This window comes from Melitaea cinxia, chromosome 5 (genome assembly GCF_905220565.1).
Source record: "Melitaea cinxia chromosome 5, ilMelCinx1.1, whole genome shotgun sequence".
NCBI classification, from domain to species: Eukaryota; Metazoa; Arthropoda; class Insecta; order Lepidoptera; family Nymphalidae; genus Melitaea; species Melitaea cinxia.
The window spans coordinates 7390098-7417726 of NC_059398.1; the positions used below are offsets into that span (position 1 = coordinate 7390098).

At 34.7% G+C, this 27629-nt stretch overlaps 1 protein-coding gene across 1 annotated transcript in view; it reads right to left on the minus strand.

Annotated features, from left to right (window-relative positions):
* Positions 1 to 5352: 5352 nt before the first annotated feature.
* The window catches only part of LOC123653792 (partitioning defective 3 homolog), a 29469-nt gene continuing 7192 nt past the window's right edge, over positions 5353 to 27629 (minus strand). The window contains exons 2-20 of the mRNA XM_045589774.1: positions 25047 to 25247; positions 22329 to 22484; positions 21545 to 21714; positions 20190 to 20309; positions 19879 to 19970; positions 19145 to 19335; positions 18437 to 18646; positions 18022 to 18276; positions 16586 to 16761; positions 15962 to 16113; positions 15183 to 15708; positions 14688 to 14836; positions 13926 to 14051; positions 13475 to 13598; positions 12498 to 12641; positions 11976 to 12045; positions 10939 to 11045; positions 9332 to 9400; positions 5353 to 6133 (exon numbers count right to left, since the gene is read on the minus strand). Of these exons, the coding sequence (XP_045445730.1) occupies positions 6001 to 6133; positions 9332 to 9400; positions 10939 to 11045; positions 11976 to 12045; positions 12498 to 12641; positions 13475 to 13598; positions 13926 to 14051; positions 14688 to 14836; positions 15183 to 15708; positions 15962 to 16113; positions 16586 to 16761; positions 18022 to 18276; positions 18437 to 18646; positions 19145 to 19335; positions 19879 to 19970; positions 20190 to 20309; positions 21545 to 21714; positions 22329 to 22484; positions 25047 to 25247 (3171 nt within the window). The 3' untranslated portion in view covers positions 5353 to 6000. The remainder of the gene's footprint in view (positions 6134 to 9331; positions 9401 to 10938; positions 11046 to 11975; positions 12046 to 12497; positions 12642 to 13474; positions 13599 to 13925; positions 14052 to 14687; positions 14837 to 15182; positions 15709 to 15961; positions 16114 to 16585; positions 16762 to 18021; positions 18277 to 18436; positions 18647 to 19144; positions 19336 to 19878; positions 19971 to 20189; positions 20310 to 21544; positions 21715 to 22328; positions 22485 to 25046; positions 25248 to 27629) is intronic.

A 27629-nucleotide genomic window follows, 5' to 3' on the forward strand; every position in this document is an offset into this window, starting at 1 on the left:
AACAGTAACTATTTTTAATAATGATAGCAAAATTGTCGAAAAAGTTCCTTACATGAGATTCTTTAGTTAATGTTTCTTAAGCTTTCTTCTTTGATTTTCTAACGGAGAAAGAAGAAACAAACTATAAAAAATACATTTTTTTAAACTATTTAAAAAGAATCTTGTATAGTTAAAGTGATAAAAAAAATTATATTACAGTTGTATACCTATTCTGAAATGCGATAAAAACATAGCTAAGAATTTGATCTTGTCATGTGGTTACAAATTTATTAATAGCAACATGTTTTTTCTTCTACTAATTTAAAATTTTATGCTAGAGATACACTTTATATCTTTTTGTTATTTTTTGTCACCATATTACCTACCATAGCCTATGTAGGTAGAACTTGTCGATTGACGTCATGGGATTTTACGATCTACGTAAGTCTGCAGCTTAATATCAATAAGATACAATTTTTGAAAAATATTCCATAGGAAATGTAGATATTAAGTGATTTAATTAGAAATAAACTTGTGATAAATATTCATGAGAAGTTGACGCAAATTTCTCGGAGCCTTAAGATAAGTCATAACAAGATTTTTTGTCATTTATTTTGATGTTGTTTATTTTAATCAAAATGAATATAAAACGTACGAGTATATTTAAAACAATATTATTAAATTTAGAAACTTACATTCATTAAATTTGTTGAATAAATATTTGAGCGCGTGAAAATTTTGTTTTTTTTTTATATATACGGTTATGGTGGTAAACATGCGTACGACGCCTGCAATACCAGAAGCATTGCATGCGTATTTGCCAACTCTACCACTGACACTCACCAGCTCTGGCCACTTTACTCACCACAGGAACACAACACTACTTGATAGCAGTATTATTTAGCTGTGGTCTTTTGTAAGGTAGGTATGAGGTTGCTCCAGATTTTGAGCAGAGTATTTAGCCTTGTAGCCTAACCTCAATAATAGGTACCTACTTACTTTACATTGCTGGGATTCACCAATTTACGTCCCTAGCTGTTTTTGTAAGCGGTTTAAAAGTTTTATTTAAAAGTAAATGGACATTTTAAACAGCTTTCTATATTATTTATTTTCTATATTATTTTTTATTTCTATATTACATACTACTTACTACTTTAAGAACAATGGTGATGTAGACCATGTACAATTTGCAACAAATTGTACGAGACATGCGAGGTTCGGCCTTGCCCTTTCTAATAGCCATATTGTTAAGATAAGTGCTTGCTTACACGACAATCGCAAGTAATCGGGTCAAGCGACCTTACTAATTTTAAAATGGGTATTTTATTGCATTAACTACGGTTTTCTCAATCGGGATAGTACCACTCTCGGAGAAAAAAAATTCGTCGTTTACGTAAAATCCTCTCTGCTTGTCGATACGATGTCGATCGACATACTATAAGTGAATAGTAAAAATACAAGTTAAGAACTGATGACAAAATTTCAGTAAATATATTAAACCCATTTAAACGAAATTTGTAACAATATTAACAAATATGTTTTTAATTCTCGATAAATGGTTTATAGTATAATCCTGAGGTATAATCATAGATATAGTCTCTTTCAAATGTTTGTTATTTTTTAACCGACTTCCAAAAAAGGAGGAGGTTCTCAATTCGACTATTTTTTTTTTTTTTTTTATGTATGTTACATCAGAACTTTTGCCCGTGTGGACCGATTTCGACAAATTTTCTTTTAATCGAAAGGTAGTGTGTGTCAATTGGTCCCATTTAAATTTATTTGAGATCTAACAACTACTTTTCGAGTTATATCTAATAATGCGTTTTTACTTGATGCTTTTTTCGTCGACCTACGTTGTATTATACCGCATAACTTTCTACTGGATATACCGATTTCGATAATTCTTTTTTTGTTGGAAAGAAGATATCCCTAGTTTAGTACCATGATAAGGAAACCAGGATCTGATGATGGGATCTCAGAGAAATCGAGGGAAACTCTTGAAAATCCGCAATAACTTTTTACTGGTTGTACCGATTTTGATAATTTTTAATTTAATCGAAAGCTGATGTTTGTCATGTGGTCACATATAAACTTTATTGAGATCTGATAACTACTTTTTGAGTAATCTTTGATAACGCGTAGTTACTTAACTATTTTTTCGTCGATCTACGTTGTATTACTCGTCGATGGAATTGAAGTCGGTTTTTTTTCGTTTGCGAGCAAACACAATTTTTTTTTTATAATAAAACTCATAGATAAATGAGCGAAAATTCAAAAATTAATGTCATGAAAATTTTCTACTGAACAAAAAAGTGAAAAAGAGGATTTTACTGGTTATAATGAAGTAATCATTTTGATCTGAAAATAGCTATTTATTTTTCTTTAGTTTCTTTGTCAGAATAAATTGATTCGATCGAAGTTAAGGAGATACATAATATATAAAATACCTTATTACTTTATACATAAGATCACCCCGTAAATCGTATAGATTTGACCTCAAGGAATAACAGGACCACATTGCACAAATAGTCACATAAATAAATAACAGTGGTCTAACGCCAAATCTAAATGTTTGACGACAAGCCGACATCGCATACCTATCTATCGTACTCCGAACCACGCTGTCAAAGATCTGTTTATAATTTAATTAAACAACCGCTGCGGTGTAGATGTGCTAGTAGTCACCTAAAACATCGAAGGTTTGCGGATTCAAGTTTACAAATATTCCTTTCCGGTTTGGATGACTGTGCTTGTGGGTCAGTCACCCCACCGTGCCTCGGAGAGCACGTAAGCTGTCGGTCCCGGTTGTTATCATAAATACCTGATAGCGATCGTTACTCATAGCAGGTAACATATCCGCCAACCCGCATTGGACCAGCGTGGTGGATTAAGCTCTGATCCTTCTCCTACATGGGGTAAGAGGCATATGCCCAGTAGGATATTACAGGCTGAAGAAAATTGGATGAGGGGCCATCCATAAATTATGTCAAACGATTTTCTAATGAGGTTTATTTTTTATTCTTAGCGAAGTTAAATAACTTATGTAATTATGCATATTTTAAATAATTCATACAAAATTCAAGATATCTGCTTACTAAGTATGCTGAAATTTGTATTTATGCAAAACAAGGTAAATGAAACAACAAAACAGACATAATACTTATTTATTAAGGTACAGATGGCCGATCGCATTGATTATAATTTCAATTATTCAAAACGATATGAACCGATATAAACGATATGAAACGATAAGGTAGATGTTACGAACATGTATAGACATGTTCAGACTACATTAAAAACATATGCAAATATATATTTGCAAAGTTTTAATCCTAAACGTTTGTTCAATATTATTCAATAACAATATAAAATCGTAAAATCAAATATAATTATTAAATTGAACTAGGTGACTTTTTTATTTATTTACATGAGAAATATTGGCATTATAATTAACTTAAAACTAACATTTTTTTTCCGATATCACCACAACTAACCGGTACTTCAACGTATCAATTAATTACAAAGTTAATATCACAAAGTTGAGAAACTTTATCAAGCAGGTGTTTATTACTTTATAAAAGTGAAATACTTAACAATTTCAATAAACTTTAATTTTGAACTACATTTTGGGAAAAACAAACACATTGAATCATCCAAACTCAGTCGTTTTTACGTAAACATAATAAATTTATTTTTATTACAGCTTATCCTATAAACTAATCAACTTTTTAAAGCTTCTTTGTTTTCTGGACTTAAACACGAAATTAAGTAGGAATGTATGGAAATATATATTACAGTTTGTAAACTAACATTCAATTGCTCAAAATTATATTTACAGCGTACTCGCAAACATAGTTTTCATACAGGTTGCCTTATTTAAAAAAATTATTTGTTTTTCATTTCATTTTAAATAAACAAGGAAAACAGTATTAAGACAACCGTATACTGAGGTATGGATACATGATTATAATTCATTAAACTGAAGAAAATGGGATCACAAAGTAACATTTTGTGATAGCCGAAAGGGTTTGCAAACGTAAGTGATAAAACTGCTTGACCTTCTTGTACTTCTGCTAGGTTTCTGTTTATTAAATTTTAATTTTGATTTAATTTAACAAATCATTTATTTATACATTGAGTCTAAGTAAACGCGCGTTAAGACGATTACAATGTTTTAATTAGTGGTCGTCTATAATCACGTCTCGAAAGGGGGGAGGGGGAGTTCGGAAAAAAATCATGAAATACCACAAGGAGAGAGGGGGCTATATTTGGTATCACGTGTAAAGTTCGCGTCATGTAAAAAGAACGCTGAAAGAAACTGGAGGGGGTGCGTTTGCGCATGGGTATACTCGCGCACAAGTACTACTGTTTTATTTTTTAATTAGGCTTTCACTCGCGGCTTCGTATAATGGTTATTGGCAGGTACATTAAAAAATACTAGAAATACAAGTGCGAATAATTCGGACTAAATAAGTATAATAATTATCACTTTACAAAATCACAATTTTTTTTAAACAAAAGCAATAACAAATTTTTTAGTTATTGAAATGTCGTATTCAAAAATAATAATTATCTGTACTCCCGATATTCGTATCTTAATAGTTTTTATGTGTTTAAAATGATAAATTGATATTTGTTTTTTAGTGAAATAAATAGTAAATGGAGAATTTTGTAATTTAAAACTTTTGTGCGCGATAATAATTTGAGTCGACGTCGAACTGTCAACCACTGTCAACCAATAGCACACCGGCAAGCATGCGACACATGATAAACACTCCCGTCCCCCTACCCCGTACCACCAAATAGACCGATAAATCGCTTCTGCGCAGCTTCAAGGCCAGCGTTCTTTTTACATGACGCGAACTATACCTACTTATTTTTCAATGAACGTGCGATTTCTAAACCAAAAAAAAAAAAACCAACAAACACCCCTGAAGTCTTGAATGCCTGTATTTGTATCACAATGCTAAATCGTTCAAAATGTTATAGGATAAAACAAGTTTTTAAATATAATAATCTGAAAATTTCAATTTACCCAAACTTCGTGAGAATAAAAATTCAAAAGAGCATTTAAAAATAATTTTTAATAAAGTTTGAGATAAAATTTAAGCATATTAATTAATTATTATAATTAAATATGTCCTTGTGTGTAGCCTCCTTGTTTCTCGTTATTGTACTCATTTTCCTCTTGACACGCGATGAGGTCACGCAATTTTTATGACGTACATATACAAAATAACATTTCAAATTAGTTAGAAATTTATACACGATCTAGCTACCATCAATAAAATGGCACCAAGTTGTATTAAAAAAATTATACCTGACATTTGAGCACATCATAAACATCTGATAGGACACTTCGAAAATTAATAATACAATAGTTCAGGTAAGTATAATTCAATAATAAAGTAGAATTTATGTTTAAGTAACATTTTTGATTTAAGATTTCATTCAGATCCAACAAACAACTTCACTTTCTCATATATGTACATATTTCTTATAATGAACACATTCAAAATCCAGTTACAAGTAGCTCTGTATGTTTCACAGTACGCTTTCAGGTGATAATGTCATAGCATAATGGATGACAATTCCTGATAGCGCTCCTAAATAAAACTTACAAAATATTTCATAGCCTAATTAATTTGAGAAATATTTACACAACAAGCGGGCCTGTCAATAGTATCACCAAATGTCCTAACTAATATAAGATAGCATTGTCTTCTATTTATATTCTCGGAACTTATGATATGGAATTTTATTTCTCCATTAGCTGTTTACATTTTTCCAATCCAGATATCCAGCACATCCATTCAACTTCACTGAAATAAACCAGATCGAGGTTAAGGCTAATTTATTTTTTGCACGTGCTTCTGGATTATTGGGTTAGAATTGTTCAAACAGCTTACTTAAAAAAATATTCCAATATCAGGAATTTTTTGAGAGTTTTTGAAGCAGATTGGTGTATAGCGTGTCGAGTCATCTCGTAAGATAATATCCAGAACTATAACTTCGCAGAGTTCAGTGGTAGTGCGAGAGTTTCCCTGGTCTTCTTGGTGGAGCGCTTTCGTATTCGTAGTAGTTGGACTGCGGCCGAGCTCCACTGTCCTTGCAGGACCGTTGGGAGTGATATCCGGCAGCGGCTGGTCGTCTACTGTTGAGAAAAAAAATTGTTAAATATTTTCAATTTAAAGCTCCTTTGAAAATCTGTTTTTAATTGTTTTAATCAGCCAAACTTTATTTTATTATTCTAAAACTAAAATACTAGTAGAAACAGATCAACCACAAAATTATTACCATTGAAGGCTTTATAAATTATTTTAATTTTGTAAAAATATAATTGTATATTTAATATAATGTAAAAAGTACTTTTACTCATTAATACTTCTATCATATATTCTTCTGAGATCTTACTTTAACAACAACTCATGACAAACAGCTATTAATTATGTAAATTATAGCTTTGCACGACTTTCTACACGTAAACAACATTAGGACAATATTGAATATTCCTTTTACGTGCATATATACGGGTAGTATCTAAGATATCTAAATCTAGCCGTTAGTGAGACAAGGGCATTCAGACAATTTATGTGTGCAGAATAAGCTCAAGACTAGCAATTAGTGAGACGTTACGAAACACTTGCATCTCACGGTCCCACCGGCACTGAGCAGGAAACAAAACGAGTGGTTAAAGTACAACTCACATTGGTATATTTACCATAGAAGTATACGTATTAGTCAAAGCGAACAAAATGGTGCAAAAAAGCTAGTTGACTTATATATACGCATTAATTTATTTCTATTATATAAGAATATCTCTAGTTTTTTCTCTTAAATCAATGTTTATTAATGAGCTACACTCTATTCGAGCCATTCAGGTTCAGAAAATATATTGCTTCGGAATGCCCTTTGACATTTAGAAGCCATTAGTTGAAGTGTACCTACATTATGTACTTACATCAGACCTGTTTTATCACAAGCCGAGGGAAGTAAGGTTACGTTATTGAAAATTTAATTATCTTTTCATATACTTACTCGTACCTGTACTACGTAAATGGCAAGAAAGAGGATTTAAATTGTAGTCTTAGGTGGGAAAATAAGTTTTTATATAATCCAAAAAGAATTCGCCTATCTGGCTGACATAAAAACAAATGAAAAGTGGCGGAAAACTGTTTTTCACTTTTTAATTTCATTTTTAAAATGTCATCTATTTATGATATTAAAACCAGCCAGTTACAAACAATACAACTGAAAAGATTTTATTGCAACTTTTTACTGGAAAATATGAAAGTCTTTTCCCGACCTATTTATTACGGAAAACCCCGAATTCATATTCATGACATTCAAAATATATTTAATTTAATCTGTATACTTAAATGTGTATACTTTGATCTCGATTTCTTACGTTTTATTGTTATATTATGTTTATTTCTGTTTTTCTTGGTTTGTACGCTCATTATTTTATATACTGTTTTTTCATTGTATGGACTTTGAACTAAACGTATTATTATTACTAATTTTATATTTCAACTAATAAAAATTTGATTTTGTATGTTTCATTGTAAACCTTGTTAGATACTTTTAAATGTAAATTTTTGTATGGACTAATTGAATTAATTAATCTTATATATAAAATTCTTGTGTCACAATGTTAGTTACAATACTCCTCCGAAACAGTTGGACCGATTTTTATGAAATTTTGTGTGCATATCGGGTAGGTCTGAGAATCGGCCAACATCTATTTTTTATACACCTAAGTTACAAGAATATATAGCAAAACAACGTTTATAATCGTTATTATTTTTTTATATTTTGTGTTGAGAGATTTTGGTTGTGAAGAGTTTGTGTTACAAAAACCGTCTTGTATTTACTATGAGTACTATATTTTCGAGTACTGGTATTAATTACTAAAATTAATATGCAAAAAAATGTTTGCAGACACATATTTTTATGTAACTTTAATTTACTTTATGATATTTTTTATTTACATAATGACAAAGTAAAAGATTGCAATTTATTTACTGTTACAACTATGACGAAAACGTTGCTTAAGATACAGTTTTATTAGGTTTTTTTTTTTTTTTTTGATATTCTATATAGAAAGTACTAAAAATAAAATTTTGTATATTAATATTCAGAATGAGTTTGTTGTCTACGTAATTTTTGTTTTATCATACGTACAAACTTTGACTCAAATGGAAACTATTTTTTGCTTTATCAGAAATCAACTTTTTGTTGTATTATGATAAAATAATGAAGTCCGTATTCGCAAGATTTTATTGTTTTTGCTTTTGATTTCCAAACAATGAAATGATGTAGTTAATACTAAATAACAAAATAAAATTTATATAATATAATATAAATATAATTCTATTAAATAAAGAGAATAATTATATTACTAACGTTTTATACAAAGTTTAATCTTGAATTAAACACTCATATTTATTTATACATATATATTTTCAATTATATTAATATTTTAAACTATTATGTGATAATTATAAAACAAGCATTATAATTTGCTATAATTTAATTATTCCATCAAAACAATACTCGGAAAACGATAAGCTAAAATTATAAAATTATGAAAATAATCTATGCATACAAAATAAATTTATTATTGTTCGACTAATTGACTTATAAAGTTTTCATTATGATGTTAGTTTATAACAGCTTAGTAGGTTATTGTAAAAAAAATCGCCCGTTTATCAAATACTCTAAATTTTCTTCAAGGGGTGAAATAACGATTTTTTTTATATATATTCAGGTGCAATAATTATACACATATAAACGAACCATGAGTAACTAATAGTTTATTGTTAAAAAAAATCTAGTGCTTATATAATGACGTTAATTCTAGGATTGGAATTTCCTGTCTGTATATATTTACTGCTGGCGACTTGTTCTCCTAAGTAATTTTCAAACGACCTCGGCGCGTTAAACTGTCGATACTATTATTATCCTGTATAATACTTATAATTTATCCTCCATTCCAATTATTTCAATAATGAATGTTTAAATATTACAAAAAAGTTTTTTCAAACACACAATTTGAACACGGCGTTCGTTTACTACGATTTAAAATTGGTGTGGGCTAAGCTACGTGACAACGATGACTCACTATTTCATTATCGCGAATAGCCTATACTTCTAGAGCCTAAGTTGAAAAATATTTTGTCATTATCTAAACCAAAATTAAATTTTCTTAAGTGAAAGTTTCGGTTGGAGATATAAATGTTACAGACGGTATGTTTATCGAATCCAAAATATATTTTTTGAAGTTAAAAGCTTAGTTTTCAGATAGAAAAGCTAAAGCCAGTAAGAAATGTAGAAATAATAACGATGGTACCTGTCGTGTTGCGCGGTCCGTCGCACTTGCCCGATCTGCACCTCGCTCAGTTTCTCCCGCCGCTGACTGCTGGCCAAATAATTAGTTTAGGAGTTTTTTTTTAACAAACAAGCGTACTGGCCAACCCTCCAGGAGTTCTGTTACCTTACTTACCACAAGAACACAAAACTGCTTCAGAGTAGTATTATTTAGCTGTGGTCTTCTGTAAAGTCAGGGTACTTCCCCAGTCGGGCTGCTCCAGATTTTTAGTAATATAATGGTTATACAATACTTTAGCCGATTTACGTAAATATTATCAGTTTCTAATCAAGCGAAGTCGCGGGCAACTGTTAGTATTCTTGTATATATCATGATATATTTTACTCACTTTGAAAAATCTTTAAAATTTAAATATACATATTAGAAACTAACCTATATTAATATTCGTATATTGGTAATCATAACCGAAAACGATATAATAGGATCCAAATTTCTATCCATAAACAAATCCGAAATTTAATATCTATAGCATCCTTTAAAATTGTTGAAGACTTGTAATTTTTTTATTTTAGTCAACTTTAGAATGAAATGAAAAATTAGCATTACATAAAACTTCGCCTTGTTAATCTTAATCAAACACGAGTCACGAGTTCATGATTTTCATTAGCAGAATTTCGAAGCACTCAAGGGACTATCCTAAGAACTCCATCGACGTCAAACGAAACTTTTCGCTTTTTATTAATTACCCTTCATGTAAATTAACTTTACGCTTACTTCACGACTTCGTTATTTATAATTAAGGAGGACACGACTAAACTTAAATTAAATTTATCGCCTCAGCCTGTAATATCCCACAGCTGGGCATAGACATCTTTCTCCATGTAGGAGAAGGATCAGAGCTTAATCCACCACGCTTCTCGCTATCAGGTGTACATGATAACAAACGGGACCGACGGCTTAACGTGCTCTCCGAGGACTGCACAAACACCCAGACTACGGCAAACAGCTCCATGGCCAATACAAATGTTTGTCATGTGCGGGATCGAACCCGCAACTGCCAGCGTAACAGTCACAAACCAGTGCTGTGACCGTTGCGCCAACGTGTCGTCTTAATATATTAATAATTATATATATTTTTGTCATGATTGATGTTTTTTTTAAAGTTTATCGAAATAAATCTATCTTGGCAAAATAAAAAAATACTACTACAAACCAGACCGACAAACGTTATGACAACAACTGTTATAGGACCTTCAAAACGCTTAAAGTTTAAATAATCGCTAGGACTTTGAAATGTTTTATTTATTTAATTTTCCATTATGTAAGCGACCTCTACTTAATATCAGAAAACTTTAAACGACGAGTGAAATCCTTAAAACCAAACTTAATCCACGTGAATCGTTAATAACTAACTCGTTTTGTATATTCAATTATAATTATTATTTTTTACGGCATATGTCATAAATAATATATTTAGTTATATAAAACGAGTTTGTTTTAATTTTAAATTAAAACGAATTTACAATATTTAACAAACAATACGTTCGTTTTTTATATAAATCAGGTAGAGTAGTAGAAGGTGTCTTCCTGTCCTGTCTACACTAACTGTAAAGTATGTATCAACTTACTTTAAATTTTGTTGTATTTCTTCATAATTAACGTAGTGCCCGGTTGGGCCCCAGGCGTTGTCCATCACCTGCTGCACGAAGAATAACATCATTTTATTGAAGTCACGCTTATTTTAATTTATATAAATTAATTAATCAAGGTCTTGTATTCGAAGCAAGTAAACGGAATTGAACGGATTGACTTTTAGTTTAGTTTCTTGTGGCAAGTTTACTTATACATATTTAAAAGTACCAAATTTGAAAAATAATTTACCAAATTGTAATATTCGTTTTAAATAATTGAGTAGTAGAGGGATACTATATATTTTTTATTACTTCAAAACAAAAGGAAGAGGTTCTTAATTTGATTGTATTTGTTTGTGTGTGTAACCTCATAACTTTCTACCGATTTTGATGATTCTTTTTTGGTTAATTATAAAGCTAGTGTTGCGTGTGGTGTCATTTTAAGCGAGATTTGACGATTAGTTTAGGAGATCTCCCTAATAGTGTGTATTGTATCCTATAAGTTACTATACTTGTTATAATGAAACAACTGTACCGGATTTTATCGCGGTTTCTTAGATGTTATAGACGCCGGACGTTTCGGATACTGGACAGTAACTGTAACTAAACAACTGTCTGGTTGCTTTGAAGTATCCGAAACGTCGGGCACCTAAAAAACTTAATAAACAGCGATAAAATCTGAAATAGTTATTTTATTATAAGGAGTGAAATTCGCGTAAATATTAGAAACGAGTAGTATACTAGGCCGTTGGCGCAGTTCGTATTGGTCCTGCTTTCTGTTCCGCGGGTTTCGGGTTTGATGCCTGAGTGTCGGTGTAATATTTGTATTTATATATGTAATGTTTCTATTTATATTTATTCAAAAAAATGTATAGTTATACCAGTCGGCTGTTACCTGTGACACGAGCATTAAGGTGCTCACAATAGGAACAGACGACCGTGTGTGTGTTATAAGATGTGTGTGTGTGTGTGTTATAAGATATGTGTGTGTGTGTGTGTTATGTGTGTGTCCGACAGCCCAGTGCCGTACGTACGTGCGCGCGCGCGGGCGAGGGCGCCGTGCGCGCCGCGCGCCGCTGCGAGCCGCCGCGCGCGCGCTCCTCCCTGCGGGCAGGCGGTGTCGTGGGTCGTACACTAAGAACCATTGAACTTACACTCCTCACGAACGGAACTTCGTTTGACAGGGAGATATAACTTAGTGAAGATAGAGACTACTTAAGTTTCGTATATTACTTGTAGGGGTAACTAAAGAAATCTTACTTCGATCTTGTGGTCTAAAGCACACCCATTAATTTACTGAGTTTCCCACCTCGCGCCCTCTCCTTATAAGCACACAATCGGGCGGTCAAATGCAAAGTCTCTTCTATACTTATAATACTAAGAGTTACAAAAAAAAGCAATTTTCAGAAGATTATTACTGGTGATTTTATTACATTAGATATCTACTGTAAGCTCTTAAACATGCGAATTCGTTTGAGTTCAATGACCTACAATAACATTTTTCTTTATAAGAACATCGTGACAAATATTTAGCTAAGTAAGTTATAAAATCGTACCTTGTGGATGGCACGGGTTCGTCAGGAGCACGCTCGTCGGAGCGGTGTCTCTCGAGAGTCTCGCGAGACAGTTTCTCCGACGAGCGGCCCGGCTGGGCGCGTCCGTAGATCTCCGGCTCCGCCTTCTTGTGTGGCTTGCCGATCCTGAAATATTATTTTGATATAGCCTCTAATCGATACTAATATCATAAAGCTGAAGAATTTGTTTGTTTGATTAAACGCGCTAAGAAATTACTGGTTCGAACTGAATTATTAGATAGATAAATTTACTGGGAAAGGCTATAGGCTATATAAGATTTAATACATTTTTCGTATAATAGATGTATATTAAAGATGTGTACGCCGCGTGGGAGTCACAGCGGCGCGGGCTTTCGGCGGTCCTCGGACGGGATCTCTCACTGCCGAGCGTCGTACAAGCCATACTCCTAAGCCATGCTGACCGCGGAGCGGGCCAGGGAGAATGACGTCTCCGCTGACCCACTCCGGCTCAGACGTACGGGGACAAGGAGGAGACAGTTTGCCCACCTCCTCTCCCCCTCGTAATAGTGGGGTCGCCGGCCGATAGTTGGGAGACTTCGGCCGGCCTGACGACACGACCCCACATGTCTGAGGGGTGGCCTATTTGTGAGCGAGGCCGCACCCGCTATTGTGCCAGGGCCCGGAGGTTTCGTCCGGGCCTACCGCCGGGGTGAGATGGCGAATGCTAGCGCAACCCCATCTCGCCCCACCCAGGCGGACGACTGCTCACACGTGGTGGTTTTTTAGTCAGTAGGGGTCTGACATAACCCTCTGGCGCCACCGCGCCGGAGGGTATCCATGATGGATTTTCCCCACTTAAAAAAAAATGTGTAGTATAATTCTAGAGACATAATACCATTGAATAAAAATCTAAGTTCAGACTGTACGAGGAAATATACATATGTAATATTAAATTATTTTTCTATACTATAACCAGAAGTTCAAACAAATAAACATACCTAAACATTGTGGATAAGGATTTAAGTAGTGAGGGTTTCTTATGTGATAACGAAGATTGTTGTGGCGAGCCTCGTACGATCGTTTCTGGAGCTGCATTATCATCGGTTAGCCAATGTTTTAGCGCTGAAACAGTTATTTATTTTAAAAATCGATTAAACACCCGATGTAGCAGAATTTTCGAAGAATCCTTCTTTAATAATAATACATTATTAAAGAACCGTAATAGGTAAATGTTTAACTTAACATTAAAATAATTTTTTGTAATAAATAGTTGTGGCTCATGGTTTTTTCATGTGATTTCCGAACCGACGAGCTAAGTGTGTTATTCAATTCCTTTGTCTATTTATATACCAAGTTTCATCACAATCGTGCAGTGACAAACAGATTCAATTTTATTATTAATGTTATTCAGTCACTAATTATTAATTTGTAGCTTCTGTCTGAACTTACGTGGGTGAGCTCGTGCATAGATGGGTTCGTTTCGAATTGGGATTCTTTGAGTTTCCTGTATCGCTGTCTGGAGAGATTCTAGACTTGATGATTTCCGCATACCAAGAGACGGACCAACTTGCATAGCTGAAATATGTAATGTTCAAATATTACCTACATTTTGGTAAAGACTTTTAATGTAATTCGACAGAATGGAAATTCATTGTAATTTCAATTTCATGTTTTATTGATGGATTTATCAGTGGTAGAAATTATTTAACAGTTCTTCTTGCACTATTTGTGCATACATATTGTATATTTGGGAAGTAAAGATTTTTAGATTGTAGTTTTTTTGAACCAGTTGTTTTTATTACAACACATATAATCTTTAAGATACTGGACGATTTTAAAAGGTTAAATTTAGATAATTTAAATATTTAACTGGAGACTTTGTAATTTGTCACAGCTATATAGGACAGCAAGAGTTATGCAGCTATTCCTGTCAAATCGAAAGTCAAAAGTGCCTTCCGTGCCTAACAATCGGCAAACTAAAATAGCAGATACTGGTATCGCTACCAGTTCGATAACAGTTCTACGTCACAAGCGAACGGTCAGCGAACAGGCAGCTGGTGCGGCCCAGCGAGCCCGGAGCAGGGAGCAGTGAGCAGGGAGCAGTGAGCAGGGAGCAGTGAGCAGTGAGCAGGGAGCAGTGAGCAGGGAGCAGTGAGCAGGGAGCAGTGAGCAGTGAGCAGGGAGCAGTGAGCAGTGAGCAGGGTGCGGTACCGCTGAGCGCCTTGCTCTCCTTGAGCCTGCGGTAGGTGCCGGTGCTGCGCGCGTCCAGCGCCGCGTGCCGCTTCTCCGACATGGAGCGGCGCCCCACCGCGTCGCGGCTGAACGCGCCGCTCTCGCTGCCCGACTCGCCCGCGCTGTGCCTGCCACAGTCACATCACATGAGCGACCACGACGTCTCAAGTAGTTTGACCTCACTTGAATCATTTTTATAATTCGTATATTTGCGAATTTTCGAGTGTTCCACACCACTCGGTAAGCGACTTCCTTTAGCGTGGGTATATACAAACGGATGTACAATTACTTGAATTTAATAAACAATCAACCTACGGCTTTATTTTATTATTACTTTACTAAAATTAGTCACTGAAGTTATGAAATAATAAACATATTAATAAACTATTCGCGTGTTTATTTATCATGGTAAAGGTAATTTATTCATCATAGTACTAATAATAACACAAAGTCAAATTTTATAGTAAGGCTTACCTCGTCGTTCCATAATCCTCCTCGATGATAACATTATGGTGTGCAGGGGGAGATCTAGACATGTGAACATGTCCTAAGTTTTGTCTATAGTGATGTCCGTTCGTGACCGGGGGCTCCACTTGCGTTGCCATGTAATAACTCTCATTGCGCAAGCCTGTCAGCCTATCTATTACAGGATTCCACCCGTCCAAACGACTCCACTCAAAACTATCTCTCTTGTTATCGTGCGGCATATCCTTGTCTCTCTCTAAATACCCTTTACTATCGTCCGACTGATTGGACACCCAACTATTGTTATTATTGATAGTGACTATTGAGGCATGTTTCTTTGTACTCCTTCCGTCGGGGTTATCGAGACTTTCCTGACTATTTTCTTTGTGATTATAATCCTGCAGTTTTTTTTCTTGTGTCGTGTTGTATATGACTGTGTTGAAATTTTGAGAATTGCTATTTTCATTCGAGTTTGTCGTGTCGTTACCGTTCGGTGGTGTGTCGTCTTTCCACCTCGCTAAGCTATCCATGCTGTCTGTAACCGTAATTAGACTTTAGAAACCACGTAAATTTTTTAATAACCATATATTATTTTCTAACAATTTTACGTTTAAATTATTTAAGGCCTGATTTATACTAATTTACTTATTACCAGTAACATGGAATGTAAAATCTTTTTCAAACCAAGAACGGATTAACAATGAACCGTTATTTTGTATTATGGATTTGCCCTTATATACATTATTTTACTTATTTTCATTATTGTTAATTTAAAAATAAAGTCAAACCTGTTCGTCTAGCGATAGTGAGAGATATGCTTCCATGTACATTAGGCCTTGAGTGTAGTAACGCCCGGCGAAGCGTCTCCATTGCCTCTGCATTAGACTGTCCCACCAGTGACACGCCATTGACGCTGAGCAACTGGTCGTTTGTGTGTAACCTAAATTTAAAAATCCATTAAAAAAATTTAAATATTTTTTTAAACAATTTTTTTAATATCATATCAAAAATTGACTGTTCCAGCGGGGATCGAACCTACATCTCCGACTTACCCTGTCGGTGCTTTAGCCAATTAAGCTATGGAACGATGTACTCGCTAGATCAAAATTTTCGATATGATGATTTTATATTCGGTCTAACTAATGTGTGGGTTACACAAAAATAAATCGTAAGAATTAAATACTTTTTTTTATGATTTTGCCACGCAAAATTTTTCATTAAATTTATACAGATCAGGCTTGTATATACGATATTAAAGTTTTCAAAGCTATACAGCGTGTTTTTTTGAAATCGCTTAACAATACTTTGTACTTGCATAATATCAAAAAGGTCAATAAAGCAAATACACTATTGATCTAAAACCTCTTCTTCTGTTAAGAAAAAAGACATGATAACCTTAAAGATATGCTCACCTTCCATCTCTAGACGCAGCACCCCCATGTAGTACAGACTTAATAAAAATTCCTAAGTCATGGGGGTCAGGTCCCACTGTCACTTTTCCTTTCACGCTTATGCCGAGGCCAGCTTTTTCAGAATCGTGTACTGGCACATCTAGCCTTAAGATTAGACGGTTACGCAGACCTAGTAACTGAAGATAAAGAGAATTAGTTGATGATACTACAATAACTAACATCTTACTTTTAATATATTGAGATTAAGAGCCATTTCACAAAAATCGGTAACAATCCGCGAAATTGTAATATTTTGACGTCGTTAATCTCAGTGTTGGATGCAATAATGTAATTTATATTCTTGAAATATAATAGAGCAACCTTTGTTGTAGTCCATAGTCAGATCAGAATTTTGATTTATATTATGTGTATAAAATTATTAACCTTTTCATCAGCCTCCTCCCTGGGTAAACGGTCGCAATGTATACTTTGAAGTCCTACTTTTCAATAACCTCTACGTTGAAACCATTTTAAAAAAATATCATAATATGTGGAATATAATTTTGTTGTCCACTATCATAGATTTTTATTCCATTTGTATCTCTATTAAACGATAAAAAAAATTTAAAGTTACGAATATTTTCCAAATAAGTACAATTTTAAAAGCGATATTTCTCTTAGAAAACTAAGAAATTTTAACGAACTATCTTCATCAAAGTAAACTTACATCATTAAGGAATACAAAAAAAATAATTAAAAGATGTAATTATTTTTAATACATTTTATATTAAATAATAAAAAGATAGTATATATTGCCACGCATCAAGCCCGGTAAATCAGTCGAGCGCTAGCGCTCTTAGAGGTAAGGTCCATATTACGAAAATGACTGTAAAATAATATAATGATAATTTCTGTAAACAAATGGATAATTTAATTTTCTTTTCTCACACTATCAATACAAATAGGCATTTCAATCTGTTTGTCTTGTTATTTGTTAATTAATATGTTTGTCGGTGTCGATGTCATTAAATGCTTTTTTATTCATATCGTAAATATTAGATTCATTCGTAAACTGAAAAAACTAAATCAATTTAAAAAAATGGTTTCATAAAATTGATTTTTTTAATTTTATTTTAAATTTATTGACTGTTGTTATATAACATACTTGAAATTTTTAACAAATTAATTATGTAAAAAACATTTTATACCATAGTTATAATTTTTATTATACATCAGAAAATGATCACGATGGTCTTTTGGTTGTCACACTATACGTACTAGCACAAAGATCGCGCGGCTCGTACGACTCGCGCGATGCGACCAAATTTACCTAAACTTGCAGAGCGTAAAATTGTGAAATGGCTCTTAAGAGCTATCTTAGAGTTTTATTCGGACTCTTAGCTTTTTGTTTATATACTAAATGCATTATAAAATGTATTACATAAATAGTTACTTACAGAATTAGAAGAAGAATTTAAGGCCTCTTGTAAAGCACTATCGGCCGAGTGATCCTTCAGTAGGTCGTCCTTTGATGAGCTCTTAGGTATTCTTCCTCTGACTGAGTTATTGTTGCCCTGGTTTATGGCATTTACTATACTAGAAACTCGACCGTTTTCAGGTTTCGTAGCCTCGGTAGGCTGCGATTGTATGCTCGCCGGTGGTCCTATAGGCTTTTCGTTATACTTTGACGGACTTTGCTGAGGTTCCACTATCTGAAAAAAAAATATATATTAAAAATGATTTGTGTTGGTATCTATATGTGACTGGTGTTGTATGTATCCCATAAAGATTTATAATTTTTTTAAATGCTTCTAAATACAAGACGTGTCTATATGGCCCTTAGTGGTAAACATGTATCGTCGCGGTGGTCACCTGCGTGCGCGCGCGGTCGGCGGAGCGCTCGGCAGCGCGCTCGGCGGGGCGCTCGGCGTGGCGCTCGGCGACGATGTGCACGCTGGCGCCCTGCGGCGTGTTGCGCAGCAGCGCCACCACCTGCTGCTGCGAGCGGCCCGCCACCGCCTGCCGGTTCACCGCCACCAGCCGGTCACCGGCGCGCAGCCGCCCGTCCGACACCGCCGCGCCCTGCCATCGGGCACCGCACTCGTCTTACTACACTTATGTCACTCTTTACCGTCTAATTCGGTTTAATAGCACTCGTTTTAACCTATACTGATCTGTCTTTACACATTCATACTGCACATTTTTTTTATACCCACTGTGACAAACAATCGTCCGGCCCACCTGTTAAATCAGTTACCTATTAGTTAGCCTACGTCCGCCTGCGACACCAGAAGCAGACGAGCGCGCGTTTCACCCCCCAAAGCTCGGCCTACCTTACTCACAACATAAACATAACACAGCTTTAGAGCAGTATTTATTAGTTGTAATCATCGGTAAGGATTTTATGACCAGACTAGGACTTTATACCTATTATTAAATACTTTAAGATTATCAAATATCATCCAGAATGCATTTAATGTTTTATATAACTTGTGATACAAAATTATAAAATGATAATTAATTATGTATATTTATTTATATACAAAATAAGGCTTAGCTAGACCTCTACTAATGTCTCACCTTTGGTAAAATATTCTTAATATAAATGGGGCAATGTCCTCCTGTGGGGTTATCTCTGGTGGTGATAGTGAAACCTAGCCCCTTTTCACCCTTGACCAGGGTAACAGCCACGGTCTGCATGGCTTTCGATACTGGTTTACTGCTTGGACTGACTGGAACCTCCGTGCCTGATATAGCCCTTTCACTATTTCCTGAAGAAGATTAAATGTTACCTACATATTAAAAAATGTACTTACATATTAAAATCGACTAACTATTTCTAGTTTAACAATATTGAAATGATAAATTAGCAACATTATCTATGATGACTCATTGTGAAAATCAATTGATATGGTGTTCCAATTTAGTTTTAAGCAATTTATTGTGTGAATTGAGAATATATAACTACGCAAAAAACATATTCCGACTAATTCTCAGAAAATAATATTTGATTCGTTAAAAACAAAGTTAGTCAATGAGGCATTAATAAAAATTCCCCAATAAAGAAAATACTGTGTACTATGTTTCGTGAAACATAACCCCTTTTTTGGGGAAAAACTTAGCCTGGGGAAGTCTCGAGTGAATAGGTTACTTGTAGGTAAGCGTGCTCCATCTTAGACCGCATTTTCACTTATCATTAGGTGAAATAGTGGTCAAACGCAAGCCTATCATTGTATAAAAAAAAAAAAACATTTTGATCCACAAAGAAGTCAGCTTGCAATTTTTACTGCTTGCTTTTCTCTTATCATTTTTACCTTCTGGAAGAAGATCCAATGGTCGTTCTTGAACAGGATGTACGCTGGCCACATTATTGACTCCAGTCACCCACCTCAACATATCTTCCACTCTGCGAACAATACAATGAATTTTAAGCATATAAAATTCAATCAAGATCTAAGAATATATATCTATTTTGCTGCATAAAAACATATTGTCCAGAATTATTGGTGAATGAATTAAGTAATAGATTAAATTTCAATTCAAGATGTCATTAGTTCTGATCAGTATGCCAAATTGCACTTTAAAACCTATACTTGGTACAAGAAGCTTATAAATTTGAAGTTACCTGTGGTTCTGGTTGTTACTCGGCGTGTCTTGACCCAAGGGTTCCTTGCGGGCATCTCGGGGTAGACTCTTACTCTCATACACTTGTACTCGCTCTGCTGCATCAAGCCAAACCCCACTTCTGAAATGGAAATGTAATAAAAGAATTATATACACATTGTAATATGAATACTACATGTAATAGGTAATCCTTGAAGTGTGCTTATCAGAACGTTTTGCATGAAAATTAATTCGTCTTCTGATAACTTAGGTCATTGACAGCTAATTTAGCGTACCATTACAATACTACGTTTTTTAATAAGCAATGGAGTAGTTTCGTTTTCCTTTTTTCTACGTATACAATCAATACGTTATAATACCAGTTGAGCAGGAAAAAGAGCTGAAAGTAATCAATAAATTGGTCATTGCTTTTTTGATTCCTATTTATATAAAATGAAACAATTAAAACTAATTAACGAACTTTATGAATAGATGTCGTTTGGCTTGTACAGTTTACTCAAATTAGTCTTATGGGTTTTGGTTGGCTGAGTCAAAGAATCCTTGAATTCGTATGGTGATGTCACTTTTTAATGGTTTCTAAAAGAATTAACATCACAAAGTAATCTATTTATCACTTTCATTAAGCAATACAATTTATTTTTAATGTTACTCAAAATATAATTTTTTCTAACATTCAACTGTGTATTTTAACTAACTTCAATATTGATGTTAAATTATCTTTAAACATCTGTCCTAATAAAGTAACATACATATATTTTTACATAAACAGTTCATCACATATAATTATATTATGCGTACAAACAAATATACCCCAAAAAATGTTATTATATGTTATAATATACTACTATTTTTATTCTACGGGACTTACCACGCTTTTTATTTCGAAACTCCCTAGAATAATACTCCCGTAGAATACTAAATATTCATAGTGGCTGTGAAAGTTTAAATACTTATGTTTTTACAAAGTAAGCAAATGCTTTTGCGTAAAAAAATTTAAGTAGAAATGTTTGAAATGTAATTAGCCTTTTCATATAAATTTCAGCTTAAACAGAAATTGGAGGCGCCAGCTTTAATATATCTATATCTTGGGAACTTCCAATAAATAAGGACCTAAGAACTAAAACGGAAGATGCATTATAACGCATCTAGGGTCTTAATTATTGCATTCACATTGATTCTATTTGAGGGTGCACCTTCAGTCCAAGGTACAAGATCCAAAATTTATTAATTTTGGATCTGGCAGATGTAGCATATGTTGTATGCTGTTCAAGAGGAAAATACAAACCCAGTGCCAGTTACGGGGACCCAAAATGAATACGGCAGACGCGTTTTGTACCTGCTGTACGCTGTACATACCCAGGTCCGGAGAACTGCATAGAGAGGCGGTTGGACTGTCGTTGGAAGTGCTGTCCGGGCGGCGAGGCGTCGGCCGGGCGCGCGTCTAAGGAATGCGCTTTGTGCGGCGCGCGGCTCGTGTCGTCGCGGCACACCACCGCCGCCGACCAGCGCTTGCTTTGGTCTGAAACCTGGACAGACGATTGTATTACTATTTATCTATACTATACAACGTGTTGCTTCATCCTGTAATATACCACTACTGGGCCTAGGCCTCTTTCCCCATGTAGGAGAAGGATCAGAGCTTAATCCACCACGCTGCTCCAATGCGGGATGGCGGATATATTCGCTACTATGAGTAACAATCGTTATCAGGTGTACATGATAACAACCGGGACCGATGGCTTAACTTGCTCTCCGAGGCACGGTGGGGAGACCCACAAGGACTGCACAAACACCCAGACCACGACAAACACCTGTATGGCCACTACAAATGTTTTTCATGTGAGGGGATCGAACCCGCAACCGCCAGCGCAACAGGTATAATCCATGGCTGTGACCGTTGCGCCAACGCGGCGTCAAAAAATAGATACACATTAAAATGTTTTACTTAAATAGAAATTTTATTTAACTTAACACAAACAGTTTTTTTATTAATCACCTATGTTTTCTATTAAATATTTTCAAAATGTGGAAATAAACAAAAGAAAGAATAAAAAATCAAATACACAATAACTTATAATGTAGTTTATGGCAAATATAAAAGTAGGTCAAGTAGAACACCTTATATGGAACGAGGTTATACCTGTCTTTGCGGAGGCAATGTGTCTTGATGTAAAGAGGGCTCGCTTCCGCGGCGCACTTGTAAGCCATTAGCACCGTCCTCTAGGTCCGCGACGCCGACTTCTACACAGGAATCCGTATTAGGTACCCGCATACTGCCCCCCACGCCGCCACCGCCCTAGAACAACCATAAATCACGGTATTAAAACAGGAAATTCCTGCTCAAAATCTGGAGCAGCCCGACTGGGGCAGTACCTCGACCTTACCTAAATAATACTGCTTTCAAGCAGTGTTGTGTTCCTCTGGTGAGTAAGGTGACCCGAGCTCCTGGGGAATGTCGCGGTAGGGACCACAATACATCTGGTATTGCAAGCGTCTATAAGCTACGGTAATTACTAACCATCAGGTGAGCCATAGGCTTATTTTCCGAGCTAGTTGTATAAAAAAAAACGCACTAAAACATTAACCATGAAACACGGTATATAACAAATGCACTACAAATCTATGTCAATTTGAATTTCGCAGTTTGATAGCGCCGAAACAATGGATCGATTTTCATTGTATTACCGGTTCCATTCAATATTTTCTGTGGTTGAAGCCAACCACGAAGATAAAGTTATTTCTCGAGCAACCTTGTAAGCAATAAAAAATATCTGCCATCGTATTTCAAGAAATAAATCAAAATATTCAAACCTGTGGATACACACCGCTTTCACAGTGACAAAGCAATAAAGACTACATATTTATTGTTTTATTACAATATTTATAACAAACACAATAATTTTATAACAATAGCCGTGACATGCTGACATTGTTCCAAGCATACATGATATGATTGATCGTGCAGCTCAAAATAAAATGAAAGTGTAAATTTTTCACTAAATTATATAATTATCCACGTTATTGCTTGGCTGCACTAACGTGAATAATCCTGTTAGCCTGGTTAATTCCGTTATCTTTGAAACAAAACACCTGCGATAATTTTTTGTTTTAAAACAAAAAAGTCGTGTAATACGGTATTAGTTAATGAAGAAAAATTAATGTGACACACCATAAAATAACGTATTTAAACTAGAGATGCCACGAATATTCGGCGATTTTTCGGTATTCGGCTATTCGGCCTCTTTTTTCGCTATTCGGTATTCGGCCGAATATGGTTAACCATTTGGCCGAATACCGAATAGCATTTTTTTTAATTCCTACTAACTGTTTTTCCGCGACTCGTAACTCGCTCATCATTACAGCCTATACAGTCCACTGCTGGACATAGGCCTCCACAAGTTTACGCCAAAAATAACGTGAACTCATGTGTTTTGCCCATAGTCACCACGCTGGGCAGGCGGGTTGGTGACCGCAGTACTGGCTTTGTCGCACCGAAGACGCTGCTGCCCGTCTTCGGCCTGTGTATTTCAAAGCCAGCAGGTGGATGGTTATCCCGCCATCGGTCGGCTTAAGTTCCAAGGTGGTTGTAGAACCTTGTTATCCCTTAGTCGCCTCTTACGACACCCACGGGAAGAGAGGGGGTGGCTAAATTCTTTAGTGCCGTAGCCACACAGCACACGTAACTCGCTCGCTCCACGTAAATTATAGCCCATGTCCTTTCTAAGGCTCTAGAGTATCTGTGTACCAAATTTCATTTAAATCGGTTCAGCAGTTTTGGTGCAAAATCGTGATAAACAGATTTACTTCCTTATTTATGATAAAATACAGTAAGGATTATCAAATAAATTATGAAAAAACTCAAAATATTACTCACAAAGATATTTATTTAACCAAAAAAGAACTAAGAAATTAATTTTTAAAATCTACCAGTGGTAAGAAAGAAACACAACAAACGAACTGCCAGTTTATTGTCATCACTATAAATTTCATAATAGTTCCAAATAGGCGATTTCTTATGAAATTGATTCATTTTGCTTTTCTCGAACAAACGGTGATATTTCTTATGGTAATCAATCACATTAAATGTTATATTTTATTATACAGTAAGTACGACGCATCAACGACCAACAAATAAAGCAGGTTGTAAACACGACCGCGAAGTACGTATTACTTCAGCGATGTAAGTTTAAACTCGCACGGTGACGAGTTGTGTCTTGTCGCCCGCGAAAAGTACTAAGTGTGGCCGAATATTCGGCTGCCGAATGTTCGGCGCTTCGGCCAACAGCCTCGCCGAACATTCGGTATTCGGTATTCGGCCAAATTACTATTCGTGGCATCCCTAATTTAAACTTTGTATATTTATTTATATCAAAATAAAAAATAAACCTTGTACCTTATTATTTTGTGTTACTGTTAATTAATTATGATTTTATAAGTATAATTATATTTCACTCACCGTTTCAGTTTTTGTCACGCAAAAACAATCTGATAAACTTAATCCCATTTTGCACTTATTTACAAAATAGCTTTGTTTTCTAGAGTTCATGTTCAGTAATGAGTTCAGTAAATGAAATTAAGAGACAAGATTTTTAAATTGTTTTAACAATATTAAACACGTTTCGACAAGTCGAAGAGTAAAATTTGTAAATTAAATAAAAACCCGCTTTAGTTCCTTTTTTTATCGACACGACTAAAAATAGGCAAAGATATTCTACATTCAGCCAATGTTTTTTTTTTACTTAATTGATGAATTCGTGTAAATTGTATAAAAAATTTGAACAATAAAATAAAACAATTAGATATTTAATATAACAAGCATCTATATTTTTTTAAAAAATATGCTGATAAAATTACTAACCCGAAACATATCCGGTGATGCGGTGCCAGCAGAGGAACCACTCGCGCCATCTGCTTGAGCAGCCCTTGGCTGCGCCTGGTTGGCACACTCGGCGGTGAGCGTCTCTCTGTCGTCAGCCACATCTCTCACGCGGTCGTCAAGGTCCAGAATACCTCCCGAACTTGCGCGAAGCGCTCGCACTCCAACCCATGTCTCCGGCCCCTGAGAATAACAAAAAAAAAATGTTTTATATAATGTCATTTTAAAATGTACATAATTAATCAAATAAATACCCTTTGTATAAAAATATCTTAAATTTATAATATGCTCATATAACTGACCGAAGACATGTGAACATTGGCATTGTGTGTTGGTTTAACGAATTTCTGTTTTTCTTATATCAAGGAATTAATAACATCACAACGACGACGGCATCACGAATATTCCCACGCGTTTTGTGCCTTTCAATCTATTCATCTGAGTGAACGTTGCGTGAGCACTTGGATGTTATGTACGATTTATTTAGATATTGAGTTTTGTCTGCTCGTTCACAAGCCTTTGTGCTACTGTCAAGCGAGTACTCCGCTAACACAAACGAACAGTGAAACTGAACGGATTATTATCAATACAAAGAAGACCAGGTTAAACCAGGACAACGGTAATTTTGTACTATTAGTCTACTTTTATGAATGAAAATTTTGCGGAAAGTAGACATTTTAGATAAATCAAAAATTAATTTAGCACTAAATGAAAAATATAATAAATATGATAATATTGGTATAATGAATATGACTAAAATTATTGATCAAACGATTGTAAGAAATTTAAAGAGCTATTTAAATAAAGAATTAACAAAACACAGTAACTTCGTACCCACGTAACTGTACGCTTTTCGCGTTCTTTGCCAGCTAAACGACCTCGCTTCTTTAACCGGGGCGGAGGTACGGGAACTTCCTCGGGTTCAACCATACCGTTACTATGTACACATAATTTACCACTAACACTTTTTTTCTTCAACGTATTCACTTACTTTTAGTCCAAAAGTCGTGAAACAAATAGGAGTACCTTATTCCACTCATTTTCAATAAGTCGAAAACGAATCTGATAGTATTTTATATTTTAATATTTTGAGTTATTTCAAGATTTTTTTTACGAAACACTGTTTTCGTCGATATTTAATCTTAAGAATCTGAATTCAATAATATTGTTTGTAAGCAGTCTTACATAGAATGTGCATTTATTGTGCCATCGAATTAGATTAAACATAAAACCGAATACTAGAGGCGTTAACGTGGGGGTTATTAAAAAAAAATTAAAAGACACGAATATACCAAAGGAACAAATCAAACACTATTTTTTACACATTGAAGAATTACGCACAATTTTTCCTGTTATTCAAAGTATTTTTAAGTTCTCATTCACGATTATCATATGAGATAAGATTATTTTTAGTCTTCACCTCGACCACGTGGTGTAAATAAAAACAAACGCGTTGCTTTCACATCTCGCGATTATGTACATAGACTGTAATTAAACATTATCATTTCTGTCTTACTGTTTCTGAATATTTACGTTTGACCCATTGTTACTACTTCGGCACGGAAATACCTCGTAATTCATAAGGCGAGATATATTTTTGTCAAGGTGCTTACTGCATTTAATTATTAACTGAAGTTGTAAATGCCTGTCAATCAAGTACGTATATTAAAACTTCAAATGCATGGGATGCATAACGGCCATACAATCTTGAATGACGATAACTGTGACGTAATCATATGATCAATAGCTAACAGTCTCTTAGATTTAACTGCACTCGCTATCTTACTTTCTTAACTTTGCTGATTTTTATATGAATTTTTAAATAATATAAATTGAAATTTATGATATTAATAACATTGTCGTTTATTACTTTTTCGTGATTGTAACGTAAGCATTTCATTATCGTATTTTAAATAATGGTTAGAGACAGTGCCTTTACCGTAATAATGGTCATTTGTAGCAGGTCATTGGTGCGGATGAAACCTTGACCTTCGCGCGCCGTCGACCAAACACAGCCTCGCGCTGCTCAGAATGCACCAGATGCTACATCCCATTATGCCTCGCGTGATTAATTGAAAATCGGCTTATCTGCCGTTAGAACGCCTCCTATCTAATTACACCGTTAAATGCGCACAAGTAAACGGCCACAGCTATGAACTTTTTAAAATTATTTCCAACGTTACAAAGTGCTAAAGTGAAGTTATCATTACAGACAGATCGCTGTAACGGAGACACGGAGATAATTAACATGAAAGGTAGAAAAGTCAGATGTAAGATCACGCGAGATTCTACATCACAATTAGGGTTGCCAGATGGTCGGGATTCGTCGGGATTATCCCGACATTTCGTATGATGTCCAGAGTCCCGAAAAAATACTAAATGTCCCGACAAACAACAGCAAAACAAAAATCTAAAACTATCGCGATAATAAATGTAATGCGAAGTACATGTGGCAGTAATTTATCAAAAAGGAGTTCAAATTACTAATAATTATAATACTTATTAGAATAAGTGATTGTGATAATTAATGATCTCAGAATCTGCCAAAAAATGTTATTTTTTTTG